The sequence below is a fragment of the Balaenoptera physalus genome (assembly GCF_965194825.1).
Source record: "Balaenoptera physalus genome assembly, chromosome: 8".
In the NCBI taxonomy this organism is placed as follows: Eukaryota; Metazoa; Chordata; class Mammalia; order Artiodactyla; family Balaenopteridae; genus Balaenoptera; species Balaenoptera physalus.
In genome coordinates this window covers 82,676,117-82,693,599 of record NC_138887.1, presented here as the reverse complement: position 1 = coordinate 82,693,599, position 17,483 = coordinate 82,676,117, and the positions used below count along the sequence as shown (strand labels likewise).

Genomic DNA, 17,483 nt, shown 5'->3' with positions numbered 1-17,483 from the left:
TCTATTTCCCCCTGTACCTATAATATACCCTTTCCCTGAGTCATCCTTTAAGACCCAGCTCAGTTGTCACCTTCTGCAAGAAACCATCTGACACTCGTGCTCCCACTCCAGTGAGGATTAGACTCCCTTCCGCATTGTCCCCAAGATACCATGTCCTAACAGCTGTCATTGCACTTCCGCTGTTGCATTTTAGTCATTAGTTTAAGTGTCTGGCTCTATGAGACTGACTGCTGGACTACGAGTTGTAAAGCTGGGACTATTCCTGAGCCAGCTCTCTCCCCCCACTGCCTGGTATGGGTATAGGAGGCTGGCACACTACTTGTGCCCGATAAATGTGTATTGAATGAATGGGCTTACATTTGAACCCAGTTCTTTCTATAAAATAGGACAGCAATGCCTTCATAATACCCCTTCTCTCTACATTCCTTCCCAGCACTTGCTGGAGTCTGTACTCCCAGTGCATCTTCTTCTTTATCTTTTTTACAGACCCAACCTAAGCCTTAAGATGTCTTGATCCCATTTTTTTTAACAATAAAGTATTTTTTTAATTAAAAAAAAAAAGATGTCTTGATCCATCTATCTAGACTTGGGCCTTTCCTGCCACTAATCTTCCAGATGACTCATCATGGGCATCCACTCTGTCCTTTCCAGTTCTCCACTCTGACCAAGGCCATGGTTATCTCCCAGAAATGCATCTCTGCATTATTCCCCTACTGAGACAGCCTAGAGTTCATTATAATAGGAGCCTCAAACTTGAATAGTTTTGGAGGCATATTCTCAGAGGCTACCACAGTTCTTGGAATCAAGTATATGTTCAATAAATGGTGATTTTTATTAATAAAATGAATTAATGAATGAGCAGTGAGGTCGAATTGGCAAGAGGATTGGAGTTTAGCATCTCCTCTGTTTAAAACCAAACTGTTCTCTAGTAACCATCAATTATTCCTTTGTTCTTGTTCAAGAAAAATAATCTCTGATCCCGAGCTCCATTTTGTTCAACATGGTGTGTGTGTGTGTGTGCGTGCGTGTGTGTGTGTGTGTGTGTGTGTGTGTTTGGGTAAATTTCTTTAACCTATCTGTGTTATGACTTGGCTTTTTTGTGGCAGGTACATAGAAAATAAAAATGATTAAGTGTTCTCAGTTTAACAGAATCTCTGTGCCAAACAAGGAAAGGAAATTGCTTCCTCTGTCATCATGGTTGCATTGGAGCCTCCAAGGCTACTACCATGGACAACTCTAGCAAAATAGTAGCTCAAAACCTGAACTAAATAGAAAAAATTAAGCTTCTCTTCTCCTTCAGTTGTCTGGTCAACCTACCCAGCTTGTATTTGCTCTTCTCCTGTTCTCCACCCTAACTCTGTATAGTATGTGAGTGTTTTCTCACAAATCCAGGCCTACGAGAAAATAAATTATTAAATAAGAAAGAAGCCATTTGTGTGATCATCAGAGTTTTAGGTTAAGGAAATTTCCTTCTTGAGTGATGGCTATTCTTCAACTGTGACTTGGCAAATCATTAGAAAATCAAATGTTATTTTTGAAGGGAACAAACATCCGAGAAAGAATAACCTACAGCTTTGGAACATTTTTTGTGTACCTTGATATTCTGGAAGACTTAATAAAGTTTTCCAAATTACCTCACTTAATAAACTCATAACTGCGTCTGGAAGACAACCATATCTCTGATAACTGAGGCCAGAAATGGTACTAAGGTGAAAAGAGCCTTGGCTAAAACTGATAGGCTTTCAAGGCATGGACGGTCATTCTCTTAGTCTCATAATATACATTTACTAAGCCCCTATGTATGACAGGTACACATTCGGGGCTGAAAAATAAAAGGCAATTGACAACCACAATCTGAGGGGCTATAACATACCAAAAGCTGGACTAAGTACTTATCATACATCATCTAAAACCCTCCCACACAATTGCGAAGTTATTCCATTATCCCAATTTTATAGATGAGAAATCAAAATTCAAGTAAATTGTTGGTTGTGGAGTTGTTTACTTGACAATATTTCTAAGGTTCCTCTTTAAACATCTCAGGAAATTATGAGCAGTGAGGTAAATTACAGGGGAATATAGCCATCTAGATGCAAAAAAGTCAGCTTAAAAGCTTAAACTGGAACAGAATATAGTGTCTAAAAATAAACCCAGATGCATTTGAGATTCTTGTTTTTGATAAAAAAGATAGCCTTTCAAATCAGTGGCAAAACACTGGTTTATTCAGTAAATGGGTGGGATTAAAGACTAGCCATCTGGGGAAAAAATTTAAGCTAGGTGTTCATCTATTCCTTATAGCAAAATAAATCCCAAATAAATTAAAGGTTGAATCATAAAGAATGGAACCATAAAAAAAGAAAAACCTGAGCAATTTTATTCATAATTTGCCCAAAGTCACAAAGGGAAATATGAATACATCTAACTTATAAAAACCTGGCATACACAAAGTCAAAAGACAAATGGCAAACTGGGAAATGTTTTTGTAATATGCCGCACTATGAATTATTTTCTCCATGATTCAAAGAGCTCTTACAAAATCAAAAAGAAAAAACAGAGCAAAGGCTGCAAAAAAATCGGTCTATAGAAGAAGAAGATCAAGGGGCCAAAAATGACGGGGGGATATGATGATCCTTTTCTCATAATTAAAAAAGTGAAAACTAAATGAGATTCCATCTACCTCTTAGGTATTTTGCCTCTGCAAAACTCTCTGAAGTTCATTAGACAAGAAATTATCACAGAAACAGACAGGCTGTAAATATCAGAGACCACTAAATTAAATTGCTCCCTGAAGACTTGAAGGTTTAAAACTCTAACAGAACTTAGAACAGCATTTAACGCCATACTTGGATGTATAGTCTGCTATTCAATCATTTCTCCCAGCATTTCAAAGGATTTGACAGACATTCCAAGCCGTATTTTGGTTTAAGTCTATACTTGGAATCTTGGAGAATGTATCTACTCAGACTTATTTAAAGTCTTATTTGGGGGTCATTAAGCTCTTAGCGATCCCAAGAATCTTCAGTGGATAGCACTAACAATTCAAATGTTAAGTTACCCTTGACTTCTGATAAGTAGAAGAAATCAGATAATTCCCAGGAAGGTACTTACTTATACGGTATTCAAATTTGGAAATGTTTCTTGCCTGCTTTTGAAAAGTTAAAAAATAACGACAACCATATATCTCTTGAGAATATGCTTTCGTCCCTTAGCTCAAGAAAAGCTAATGACCCTATTGAATTTGAAAAGTTCTAAAAGATACTTTGAGTTTTAAAGTTTTAATCATTGGTCTGTCAGCTTCCGCTCTTGGCCCTTATCTTACCTAATTAATCACCCACATCTGAGCTCAGATCAGAAGTCATTTCTTCTAAGAAGTTTTCCTTGATGCTCCAAGTTAAGTTAGGTCCTCTAGGATTCCTCTTCTTTCATGGCATTCCATGCTTCCAGAACTTATCACAATTGTAATTAAACAGTTGTACAATAAGATAAATAACTGTAAAATTATTATTTAATGTCTGCTCCTTCTGTTAACATGTAAGCTCCATGAAAGCAGATAATCTGGCTGATTTGTTTCTCAAGTTCCCCGTGACTTCCCCAGAGCCCAGCACATTTCACTGCGTATAGTAATTGCTCAATAAATATTTGTTCAATGAGCAGTATTGTATAGAGAATAATGGCCTCCCCAAAGAGGTCCACATCCTAGTTCTAAGAATCTGTGAATGTTACCTTACATGGCAAAAAAGACTTTGCAAGCATGATTAAGTTAAGGATCTATAGATGGAGAGATTATCCTGAATCATCTGGACTAGCCCAATGTAATCACAAGGGTCCTTATAAGAGAAAGGCAGGAGGATCAGCATGGGAGAAGAAAATGTGACAACAGATGTATTGGTCAGAGCGATGAGGCCATCAGCCAAGGAATGTGTGCAGCTGCTAGAAACCGAAGAGTCAAGAAACAGATTCTCCCCCTGGAAAGTACAGAGGGAACCAGCCCTGCTGACACATGATTTTAGCCTCCTAAGACTCATTTAGGACTTCTGGCCTCCAGAGCTATAAAAGAATAAATTTGTGGGGACTTCCCTGGTGGTCCAGTGGTTAAGACTCCGTGCTTCCACTGCAGAGGGCATGGGTTCGATCTCTGCTCAGGGAACTAAAGATCCCACAGGCTGAGTGGCATGGCCAAAAAAAGAAGAATAAATTTGTGTTGTTTTTAAGCTACTAAATTTGTGGTAATCTGTTACGGCAACAGTAGGAAACTACGATGAAGAAATTGATTAGTTGTGTAACATGAGGCAAGACTGATCTAGGAACCTGAATGCAAATAGAATAACAGTAAAAAATTAGAATAGTATGTTACAAAGTACTTGACCCAAGACAACCCAATGACTGAACCACACCCACTATCTGACGAACCCAATTATTTGCCAGAAATCATGTGTTTAAAGAGTAGGACAATATCAAATAATAAGAAAAGCCCATGGAGTCCAGCCATGGAGAACTTGGGCACATGCCCAGATACTAGGGAAGAAACTGTCAAAATGAAACAAAATTCTTCGTGAAGCCTTGGACAATTCACTTAAACAGTACTGGGTTGTGGACTTCTCAACTATAAAGTAAGGTTAAGAACTGTTCGTTCCTACCTTGCTGAGTAGGTATATGGTATATACAGTGCCTGATAGAGAACTTGACACATAGAAGAACCTCTGTAAGTATGTAGTGATGATGGCAGTGGCGGTGGTTATAGTAAAATCAATGAATAATGTCAGGAAAAGTTGTGGGATGGGAATAGTGTTATTTAAATTAAGACTTTTTTTAAAAAAATAGGTATTTCCTATAGAGAAGGATAAAAGCAGTGTGACTAAATGTACTGATGATACTAATAGCTCCACAATGCAGAATTGGTCCAGGAGAAGGAAAGGAGGAAATTTAGCTAATGGTAAAATATGTATGAAGAAAAGACATTTAGGGATATTTAGGGATGGCTTAGGGTAGAAAAGACATAAGGGGATGCATTCAAAAGTGGTGGTGTTTTCTGTTACTTTTACAGTTCTTTCTTTCTCTCTCTCTCTTTTTTTTTTTTTTCCTTTTTTGGTCTCTGGAAGAAGAAAATGACATGAACTGACTTCATTTTTTTCCACGTATCTTAAAGTCATAAAGGTGGGAAATGTGGGAACATGAAAATCAAATTGGGCTTTGGTAGAGCTAAACCCTATGTATTGGAAAGTAGCCACTGTAGGTTATGGTGGAATGCAGATAAAATAATAAACCAGCAAATTCCAGCCAGACATGCCACTATTTGATAAAAACTTAATGAGCAAAACCATCATGGGTATATGCTGCTGTGTGCTCTGATGATCAAGCAAAGGGTTGACCTTTCCCCTTTTGTAGACTGCTAGGGAGCCATGCCATGTTGTCCCTGGAATTTTCCAAGTCCTTGAATAAAGAAATGCAATATACATGTCCATGGTTCTTTGGGCTATAAGACTCTAGGCTGAGGGCTTATATCTCTGTTAAGCCTGTGTGATGGCTTCCTCTGCAATTCACTCATGAGAGTGTTAAATAGACTCTGAAGGGGATTTGAAACTGGAATAAGGAAACATTGCAATCAAAGGGAGAAAATAATGAGAAGCTGAAAAGATTTGACCATAACAAATTGCAGGATCAAATGAGAACTTCCAGAACCAAGCCCCTCATTGTGGATGGAGAATCTGCTTATGCCTCAGATGATTGCTGTCAGTGAGTCAGAAACATCATTACAGCTTCCAGCTAGGAGAGTTTTATATCCAGCTCACAGTCTATTCCCCAACTTTCTCTCCAACCACTGATTACAGTTGCACCCTCCATTCTGAAGTTGTAATTTTTCAGAAGATGGAAGCGTGGTCTTCGTACTTTAGAAACAATGGCTTAAACGCTATATAACGGACAGTGAAAAGGTTACCAAGGAGAGAGAGCAATTATCTTCATTTTCACGTTGCTTACAATTTGCCCCCTTTGCCTGTCATTAAGACAAGCAAACAAAATTAGCTTTAACAAATGTCTTTGAGTCCTTCCATCCAATTTTACAGATAGAAAGCAGATGCTCAGAGGTTGCATAATTTAACCATGGCCATCTGCAAGCAGAGCTGGTGGTTCAGGTCTCTGGACTCCAGCACCTTTCCCACTGTTGCCATGCTATTTTCCAAGAAGGAAGTATGCCTGAAGTTTTAATACAAGCCAGATAATATGACTCATGAGGTCACTAAGGCTCAGGGGAATGGCAAGTGTAGCTCCCATGGAGTGTGGATGACTTAATGCAGAGAATCACACGGTTGGGGGAGAGCTCTGGCTCTGTATGCCAAGCACCTACGCAAATGTGTAGAAATTCATGTAACCCAGGGATAAGCGTAGCTGTAAGCATATGACTGATAATGAAAGGAGAAAGAAATACTCATTCAGCCAGTCATTTCTCTGTGTAATCATTCATTCTATTCATTCATTTCACAAGTACTTATTAAGTATCTATGTCGTGCCATGAATTATATATTAGGGTTGTAATAGTGAATGACACATAATCCTTCTCATCAAGGGTTTTATAACTTGGAAGAGAAGATTGACAGCAAACTGTGATAAGACTACAATGTAGAAAGTGTTAAGTAATAATTACTATTATCCCTATTTTATAGATGAGATAACTGAGTCTTAGAGTGGATACATAACTTGCCCAAAGTCACAGAGCCAATAAGTGGCACAGTCCAGATTCAATTCAGACCTGTTTGACACAAAAATCCTTGCTTTTACGCCCGCTCTGGGAGATGGTAATAGGTGTGCTAGGAAAGAAAATTGTTGTTAAGTTTTAAAAGTTTGGGAAATCTGTAAACTAAATGTCGTGCTGGGAGAGCCACAGCACATATTAGCATATTCAAGGGTTTGAGCCACTTTGTGGTAAGAATACTATTTAGAAAGGCATTTCCCAAACATTCAAATGTTTCAGCCAAAGCACACTGCACTGTATTGACAACAATGGGAAAACATGCAGAGAATGTAGTGCTCAGGGGATGCTCCAGAACTCAACACAATGTCCCTCGACTTTTCAGGAGCATTGGTGAATTGGACAGGACACCTTCACAAAGTGGGCCTTCTCAGGTTCTGTGATGTTAAAGAATTGAATTCTGGTACACTCAGGAGTGAAGGAAATAAAGAAAAATCGTATTTTTAGACATGAGTTTCTACAGGGAATAATTTTTAGTGATGGGTTTCTCTGCTATCAATTATAGCAGCAGTAGATTTGAAAATTACAGAAAGTGCCTTTTGTTCACGTGGTACTTTGACAACAGTGACAGGCTCCACAAAGGAGAAAGCCCCTGGGACGTGAAATGATTTTAGATGTGTTTCTTATTGTCAAAGAGCAGGCATTTATGAGGGGGTTTGAGGGTGGGGAGAAGAGCTCTGATCTACTCCAGATCTCTTCTAGAAGTTTATTAGGACAGGCTGTTCCTCACCCCCAAATTTCATGGCGTAAGTTGATTTACAAATGGAGCAAGGTTTGAACGAAGCCATCCCCATGGACTTGACTGCCCCCTGAAGGCAGTAAGCACATAAATAACTCCAGCAGAAGGCAGACCAGAAGAGTTAAGGGAGAAGGACAAAAGGGCTTTGAGGCCATTTCTGTTAGGTACAAAGACAAATATAGGAAGCTCCGCTGCTTATAATTTTTTATCAGATAGTGGCGTGTTGGGCCTTTGGGTGGAATTTGCTGGTCTATTATTATATCTGCTTTCCACTGTATCCTACAGTGGCTATTTTTCAATACATAGGATTTAGCTTTACCAAAGCATTTTTTAAAAGCACTTACGATTTTTTTTTTTTTTTTATGTTGGTATTAGTGCACTTAAACTGTGGGAGACAGTGGTGCTCTGGTCAAGCCAAGACCAGATAAATCTGCCCTCAGCATTCCAGGGAGGACCCCAAAAGCAACAATTGTGCCCAGCACTAAAGGGATCAGAAGGCATTTGGTGAAGCCCTTGTCGCTTCTTCTTTTTTTTGTTTTGCTTGTCTTTATCCCTCACTAAACATTGATCTCCCCTGAGAACTGAGCTGGATTAAAATCAAATCAGTTATCTCGAGGGGATCCAAGTGGCCTCTCCTAAAAAGACATTGCCAACGCCCTCTCTCTGCTTCATCTCACTTCTGTTTACTGTATTTACTGTACTAGTTCCTGGTGTCTCCCTGCCAGCCCAGAAACTATGGGAGGGCAGGCGTGTCTGTTCACCCCCAGATCTCCAGGGTCCTCACCACATCCCTGTGCTGGGAACAAATCATTTTCTTTTTCAGTAAGAAACAGGGCAACATGTATTGAGTTCATTTTTTTAAAAAGCATGTATTGCTGAATTTGTGCTCATTATTGAATATTTAAAAAACACAGAAAAGAACCAAAAGGAAAAGTTATCAACAACAGCTATTATGGCATATTTCTTTGCAGAATTTTTTTTTTGTATGTGTAAAATCTGATAGCCTGTTTTTTCCTTGCTGAGCACAATATCATAAATGTTTTCTTTTACTTTTATTTCAGTATCTATTGAGCACCTACTATGTAGCAGGAACTGTGCTAGGCCCTGTAGATGCTTGAGATGGACCTTAAAATGCAAAGGGGTATTTCCAAAGCAGAGAAGTAGGAGACCCATAATTAAGGCAGAGGAACTCCACCTTCAATATTGTGGACAATGAACTTTAAGCTAACAAGGGCAGCCAAAAAGGACACCATAATAGAAATTTGCAGCTAAATCTAGTGTCTTATAATGACCCTACCAGAAATACTTACTTGATACAATAGGAAATTTGCCAGGATTTATCAAAATTCCAGAAAAGGACAAAATTGCAGTCAGTAAGGTCAGTTTTTGAATGGGGCCATTTCCTAAGCAGTCTTTCTGTTAAAGACATCGATGTTTTAAAAATGAGGATTGTAATGAACTGTCTTGGCCCTGCTGCCAGCCAATCAGAATGGACCCTGGGTACCATGTTGGATCGAGATCTGAAGATGCCCACCAGACTGTACCATGACATTGGCCCCTACGTTGACTGATCACAGGGAGGTCTGGGGAGTCCTAAGGAGAGGCTGGATGGCCAAGGCAGTGATGGGGGGCACTCAGGGACTCAGGGACACAACTGCTCACCAGCTGGAACAGTAGTGTTTCAATGGTTTAAGAAGCATACACTGTACAAGGGCATCCTGGCCACAAGACCTACCTGGAGAGCAACTTCTTTTCTCAAGTTGCTAACGTGTGCTCTTAGATGTCAGCGGGCCTGCTGCCTCTGACACAAGAGCTGTGGTTTGCCATCCTTTGAACTTGAGCAGGAGGAATATGATTTGGGGCAGACACTAGGGAGAGGGGTTCAGAGCCAGCCCATGGGGGGCAAGCTGCAGCTGGCTCTGCCCCCCTCCTTCCTAAAGAACCTCCTGGAGGGCTTCCCTGGTGGTGCAGTGGTTGAGAATCTGCCTGCCAATGCAGGGGACACGGGTTCGAGCCCTGGTCTGGGAAGATCCCACATGCCGCGGAGCAACTAGGCCCATGTGCCACAATTACTGAGCCTGCGCGTCTGGAGCCTGTGCTCCGCAACAAGAGAGGCCGCGACAGTGAGAGGCCCGCGCACCGCGATGAAGAGTGGCCCCCGCTTGCCACAACTAGAGAAAGCCCTCACACAGAAACGAAGACCCAACACAGCCATAAATATATAAGTAAATAAATAAATTAAAAAAAAAAAAGAAATCAAGGCACAGTTATATAAGTTTAAAAAAAAAAAGAACCTCCTGGAAAATTCACTCTAACCCAGGCTCCCACTGAGCAGTCGCACCTCCACTCATGCACACACAACGTGGCTGAGGTCTTCAGAACACACAGGGCTTCATGGTGGAGGAAGGCATCTCCCAGGGTGAAGAACACGCAAAACGGTCATGTAGGGACACAAGTCCTGAACATCCACGAGCAGCAAAGGCCAACATTTCCCAAGAGGCCTCTCCTGCTGACCAGCCAGCTCCAAGTCCTAGCCCAGTACCTGTATTTTCTGCTTAGGGGCAGGGACAACGTTCCCAGTTACCTGGACTGAGAACTATGGCACTCTCCCTGAACCTCAGCTTCCCTACTGATTTGGGTGAGGGCATAGCTGGGGCTGAAAGACAGTTTTCCAATCAAACTATCAATGACTGAGCAGGGGCTATCAGGGTAGGCCTTCGACTAGAGGCCTGACATGATGTCCTGTAATCCTCACAGCACCCTATGAGGTCAGTAGCTATAATTCCCACGTTGCAGATAATGAAAATAGGGCTTTCTTATATGTCAAGGAATTCTGGGGATACTGAGGGGCTCAGAATATAACTTGCTTAAGGGTTCACAGCTAGTCAGCAGCAGAGCTGGCGTTTGAACACAGGCATGTAAACCATCACCCAAGTTCTATTAGGGTCACACAGGAGACAGCCTGAGGAGGAAGATGGCAGGGTCAGCACATTTGAGGAGGGGGGACAAAAGCTCTGGGAAGCAGTGCTGGGAGCAAATACTTCCCCTCCCCCACCCCCTGCCCCAGGTTACTTTTCTCCCAACCCTCCCACAAATACACAGATATGGAGCTCCACAACAAAAGTTATTGGTAATAATTAGCTAACCCTTTATACTTGCAACATAAACTCAGAAGATGCCCTTGGATGCTCTAGAAATGTCAAAGCAGGAGAAGAGGAGGTGAACAAGAGGCGGAGTCAGCTCGAATGGCAGCTGTCATCCGTTCTTCTGTCCCGCAGCACAAGGCACTCAGGTCGTCTGTCGACCGCCTCCTGCCCTGAGGCTTTCAGATCCAAAAACAAGTTACTGAGTTTAGCACAGCGGGCAGGAAGACAGAGGTTCAGATGGCATCTCTGTCGGACACTGGCTCTGAGATCTTCAGACAGTTTCTTAGCTTTTCTGCATCTTAATTTCCTCATCTGTAAAAAGGTCATATATCTCAGAGTTGCTGTGAAGATTAAATAAGACAACATTTGTGAAGTGCTTAGCGTGGCATCTGGCACAGTGCAAATCCCTTAATAAAGAGAGTTATTAACATGAAATTGCTTTCTTGTGAATTATTTTATCAGAAATTTATGGAATAATTCCTTTATTGCTAGGTTACGAACTTAAAAAAACCTAACTTTGGAAAACACGGTGAAAGGAAAGATGAGACACAAGTTGTAATATTGTCTAACTTAATTTTTTTAGGAGACATGGAAATCGACACTAGAGAAGGCAAGACAGATTGTCAAGAAATCCCCAACTCTGGTAAGCAACCAACGGGGAGAATGCCAGCGTTTTCCTCGGCACATTCACCTCCAAAGGTCAGGGGCTACCCCAGACGCAAACCCACAACACAACACGCCACGGTTGAATTGGGTTTGAGTAGGAATATGAGCCCCTTCCTCTTCTTTCTCCTCTCTTCTCTCTGGGGCAGCGTTTCTCAACTCCGGTTGTGGGCACTGTCCTGGGCATTGTAGGATGTTAGCAGCATTCCCCCCCCCCAATAGATGCCAGCACCACCCCCCCAATAGTCGTGACAGCCAAAAATGTCTCCTGGCATTGCCAAATATCCTCTGGTACTCACTGTTGAGAACTGCTGCCCTCCGGTAGACCATATTGGAGGAGGCTGTATCCTCCTACTCCTCCACTTTCTATATATGTGATCTAAGCTGAGCCTCAGTTTCCCTATCAGTGAGGTAGGGACAATATCAGTGTTTCTTTCTCAAAGCATGGATGTCAGGACTAAGAGAGCTGATGTGTGTGGGGTGTCTGGTATCATGCCTGGGACTTAATCAAGCACTCTATATATGCCAGCTAAAATCGTCACCATTATTATTCTTTTCCTCTAATTTTTCCTCTTTGCAATCATAGTTTCATTCAACAGAATGCCTAGTTCAAATCAGTTATCATTAAGTCAAGTATTTGACTTGGGCCCTGGTGGCCAATCAGCCCCAGTTGAAGAGGAAACAGAAAGGTAAACCTTTAAAGAACAGTGTCTCCCTAATGCTAGCAGTCCTGGCAGGAAGGAAGCATTCATCAGAGATGAGAGGGCATGCCCTTCGTCCTTGGCTTCTCCCTGCTGGCCCTGATTCAATACATTCAAAGTAGTATTGATTTGGCAACATGGAAATAAAGGGGAGGAAAATTCCTCATGGCTTGGTTTGTCAGACTTAGCAAATAAAAACAGAGGATGCCCAATTAAATTTGAATTTCAAATCAATAATGAATAATTATTTAGTATAAGTATGTCCGGTATAATATTTTATTTGGCAACCCTACTTGTGTGGGGCACATGGGTTTTGATGTACAAGGCTGATACATCTTGGATGACAGTATGTAGGCATTTCTGCACAATTGATTAATCAATTACAATGCCTGCATCTCCAATTATTATTTAATTCAGTGAGTAATTAAAGGCCAGCCATAGCTGGTTCAGCTAATCTGCTTAAGTTATTGAATAAGAAACTGAAACATCACATGAAACCCTTTACCATCACCTTCAGAACTCTAAACAGACTGGAGAATAATACCGTTTTTCTCTTATTCTTCTCAACATGCATCTAAAAACTTATTCTCAGGGCATTGTTTACTTCACTAGTACAAACTGCCTTGGCATTAACTCAAAGGCTAATTAGGATTTTACAATTTTTCATTTCTGTCACCAGAATTGTGAGCATAATTCATGGGGCAGGATTCCATTCATGACTTGCGAGAAGCCAAAAAAAAAAAAAAAAAAAATCAACTGAACAATTCACCAATTAAAAAAAAAAAACTCCTCAAAAACCTCCTCCAATTTATTTACTCTCTAGATTAAAGCTATCAGGGAAAAAATAATCAGGAAATGCAAATAAGCATCTCTGAAAAACTGCTCAGAAGATATTGGCTGCAATTAACTCCATTGTGATGGCTGATGTAACTGCTGACCTAGCCAGAATGCAGAGAGAAATACAGAGTAGGTTGCATGTCATTTTAGCACAGCCTGTCAGATGGAGAATCCAGACTGGGGAAGAATTCAGTGTTACTGAAGGGAATGGAATGTTCCAGAGAAGATCTGCATCTCAAGGAGGTCCCGAGAGGCTCTTCAGGGGGTTCTTCATGGATTTGGCAGAACACTAAACATCTGAGGGTTTAGAACACCTGAGTCATGGCATCAATTTATTTAATTATCACAAAAACTCCTACAAAGTAGATAGCATATTTCTGTTATCAACCCCATTTTACAGATGAGAGGACTAAGGATGAGAGGTTAAGTAATTACCTCACTCCACGTAGGTAATAAGTGAGAAACCCATCATTTACATCCAGATTTAGCTTCTTCCAAGTTTCTACCCCTTCCACTATTCCAATAGCTCTCAACCAGACCCCCTCAGTACTGAATTTCAGGAAGCACCATTCACATCACAGGCTATGTGAATATTAGAATCTTGTTGTGCACAACCTGTACTGCTGTACGTGATGGCCCTGATTTCCAACCTACCTACTCAACAGAACCATCTGGAAAGCCTTTAAAAATTGCTGCTGTTCAAACTTGCCCCAAGTAAAATAATCCAAGTTAAATTCAAGTAAGATAATACACAACAATGGTTTAAAATGGATGAAATGGTTTCATCACACAGAAATTCAATCTTAAGTTGGCTGTGTACAGAAGAGATGTTATGCTCCCCCTTTGACCCTCTATTTACCCCATTCACCTCATTCCATTTATTCAACCCCTGTTTGTTGTTCTGTATTCATGTAACATCCTGGGGTGGGAAAGCTCCAGATGCAAGCAGAAGCTGGTTAAATAGATGGCAAAATAAAGATGCTGCCTGACTCCTGTGCCCAGGGACAGCCCAGATTTGAGACTTTCATTTTAGATGGGATTACATGCAGTCAGATGTGATGTTTTAAATCCATTGCTGAGTTAATAACAGCCCACATTCTGCCTCTGTCTAGTAAGGTTTGAATTGAAAGGAAGGGGCTGTCAAATGTGCAAGTGAGGACCTCAGCACTGTTGCTCTGTGTCCATCTAAGTTCCCTTTGCAGGTTTGTAAGAAGAGGTTAGTCCTTCCCGTACTGTGTGATGAAAAGGCTGCATGATCACACAGAAGGAATTCTGGGGGTCCCTGGACAAGTTGCATCATCTATTGCCCACATCCTAGATCTAATTTGTGCACAATGAATGTCAAAGACAGCTGCAGCCTTCAGGCTGAATTTTGACAGTGAACAGCTGTGCAATTATAACGTCTTATTCCATTGTACCCCTTGTATAGTAATTATCAGGCTGTCGTATAAATTTTTTGATGTATTGGTTATCATCAGTGTTAAAATCTACATTGCCAGTACGTTAATTAGACCAAGGCCTTCAGACTAAAGTACATATTAAAAGAAGTAGCTCACACATTCAAATGCAGTCTGACTCTGGGTCTTAGAATGTGTCTCTTTCCAAATTGCCACCAATGTTGTGGTATAATTGCACTCTGGTGTTTATTTTACAGTGTATCTACACTGCTCATCTCACTCAGTTACCAGGTCTCTAACCACCCCTCCTTTGCACCACCATCCTCCTCCTCCCACCTCACATCTGTGGTTCCCAACCAGGGGCAATGTTGTCCTCCTTCCTCCTCTCCTGGAAACGTTGGCAGCATCTGGAGACCTTTGGGGGCTGCTGGCATATAGTGGCTAGATGCCAGATATTCTGCTAAACATCCTACAACGCACAGGACAGCCCACGACAAAGAATTATTCAGGACCAAATGACAGTAGTGCTGAGGTTAGAAACCCCGGGATCACGTCTCGGATCCTTATCTGCCAACAGGTCTCTCTGTCCCATATTGCTTCCTCGAGGCCTTCACGTCACCTGCAGAGATATCTTTCCAAAATACAAATGTGATCCCTCTGCTTAAGACCTTCCAGGATTCCCCACTGTCCTCAAGCTAGCACGTAGTGCAGTGTCCTAGGCTTGTCCTAATGTCTCCCTCCTTCCACGGTTCACCGTGTTCTCCCAGTTCCTTATACTCCAGCCGGGTTGAAATGTTTGGCGGTCCCCCAAGACGCCAGCCCTGCTCATGTGCCCACAGCACTGCGACGGTGCTCCCTCTACCAGCGGCCGTGCTTTGCCAGCTTTGGTGTGTACTCCAGCCACCTGGGACCTTGTCAAACTGCAGATTCTGATTCAGCAGGTCAGCTGAATCTGGGGCCAGAGACTTTAGTCCTGAAAGTTCCCAGATGGCCTCAATGCTCCTGGTTTGTGATCACGCTTTCATCAGCTAGAACCTAGAGCAGTGCTTCTCAAACCTCAGTGAGCACCAGAATGACTGAGAGGCTGTGAAAACACAGATTCCTGGGACCTACCCCAGACTTTCCGATTTACTAGACTTGGGGGGAGCCCCTGAATTACATCTGTAACAAGTCTGCAAGCTGCACTTGGAGTTGAAAAGCATAGAGCATCTGTCTCTTCCTTCCCACCTGCCTCCTATCTGATTTCTGGGTCCTCGCCTGCCTCCTCCTCCAGTTCCCAGAAAGCCATATGAATGCCTGGACCACCACAGACGTCACAGAGCATGCTAAGAGCTGGGCTATTCACCCCCACGTTCCGCTAGACAGTAAGCTGCGTGACAACAAGGACAGTTTTTTCTGTCTCCAAATCTTGCATGCTAATCAGCGTTGTTCCTCATCCTAGAAAGTTGGGCAAGCATCCTGAAGATCGTTAAAAACCTCATTTATAACCAGAAAAGGTTACCTGTTCACCTTTGCTAGTGTCAAAATATTACCAACGCTGTTAATACCACTCACAGCCATCTGAAGGACTTTTTGGGCTAGAGGGAATCACTACAGGTTTCCCCGCTATCCAAAAGTAGAGCATTCCTATGAAGTCTTTCCTCAGGCAAAGAAGCAATTACCTTAGGACACATCTTGCTAACAGATGCACAAGATAAATTGAGATCAAGCACAGAGGCTCACAGACACAGTTCAAAGCTATGGTGGCCTGATGCTGAGATGCTCAGTGTCGTTTCTGGGGAAGGAGCTGGGCGGTGCCCCTCTCACTGTTCAGGGTGCTTGATGCCTCTCCACTGGCTCCTGCAGAACAAACAATGAATGTTATTTTTGCTTTTTGCATTTTTTTTTTGTGAGAGCAAAAAACTTCTTTGGATTTCTTTCAGTTTGTGAGTAGGTAGTAACCTAGGTCTTTCATAGATGCAAAGTGGTGTGAAGCAAACTTTTGAAAAGCAAACTATCTCTCCCTTTGTTGATAAATGCTGGTTCCTTACTTTTTCTACCCTGTTGATTTTTTCTTTTGTCTGAGAAAAGCATCAAGGGAACTGCAATCTTTCTAAAATCATTACTTAGTAAAAAGCCAGGGCTTTTAATTTATCCCACAGCTAGAGTCTTATGGAAACTGCTGTCTGAAATCCCTTTGTTCAGGAAGCTTTGAGGGGCTTCATCTACACACCCCTCCTTCCGCTACCCCGCCTGCCCCAGGGAAGGGACCTTCCTTCTTCCTTCTTCTTAAGCCAGTGTCTCTCCTGTTAGTCTTTATTTTATCTCATAACAGGAAGGAATTATTTTATTTGAAAACAGTCTTTATTTTCAAATCCTTTTTTAAAGCCACTGAGAACAGGGAGGAGAGGAACGTTGTCTGAGTAGAATGGACCAAGGTGGGCCAGACCCTTTTGGGAAGAGGAGGAAAAGAGATGAAGGTGGGAGTAGCTGGGGGAGAAAGGGAAGCCTTCAGGCGGAGGAGCCGGCATGAACAAAGGCACACCGGTGGAATGAATATGGAGCGTGGAAACAGGAGCAAGAGGTAAATTTAGTTAAGTAAAATGGCCCAGATTCCGGAGAAAGAAGAGTCCAGAAATCCAAACTGTGGAGCCAAGAGGAGAGGAAGGGCCTTTAGAAGTTGGAAAATCATCCCTTGAACTAAACAGCTCTTTCTGTTTTTGTTTTTCTCTCCAGACATATTCCAGAAGTGGTTCTGATATTTGTTCACTCCCATTTTTGGCCAAGATCTGTCAGAGGATTAAATCGTACGTATACAAGTTCCCCTTCCTAAGCACTGGCAGGGGATAGCATCTTTGGTTGTCCCTGTTTTCTAATGACTAAAATGATCTTCAAGTTAAAAGGCATCTTTCTGAAAGTGAAAGTGTTTCTTGCTCATGACTTGTACAGAAACTAGAAGACAAATTAGCTCAGAACAAATCATTTTGGAAATATACTGAATACCAGCATCTTTGAACCTCCAACCTGACTCACTGCCCCGGACTGGAATGCAGCCTGCCTGCCAGTGAGATTGTGAGAGTGGCTCAGTGCATGCTCGCGCTGCACCTGGGGACAGGACACCTCCTCCTTGCTGTGTAAGATATACAGACAAGGCTGGCCACCTGTTATGGCAGGGACTCTTTGAGCATCTTTAGAGCAAGGCACTCACAAGGCTGGAAAAGGACCATATTTTCACAGAGCCCAACCTATCACCTAGAAAATCTAGCTCTGCTATGT

The 17,483-nt window shown here is 42.0% G+C and overlaps 1 protein-coding gene across 5 annotated transcripts in view; it reads left to right on the top strand.

The window, feature by feature from the left end:
• The window catches only part of AOAH (acyloxyacyl hydrolase), a 176,248-nt gene that overhangs the window by 48,189 nt on the left and 110,576 nt on the right, over positions 1-17,483 (top strand). For 4 of the 5 annotated variants that reach the window (XM_082471859.1, XM_082471860.1, XM_082471856.1 and 1 more), the window contains 2 exons: positions 11,214-11,273; positions 16,944-17,014. In XM_082471859.1, coding sequence (XP_082327985.1) covers positions 11,214-11,273; positions 16,944-17,014 — 131 coding nt within the window. The remainder of the gene's footprint in view (positions 1-11,213; positions 11,274-16,943; positions 17,015-17,483) is intronic. The other variant, XM_082471857.1, reaches the window with a different exon arrangement.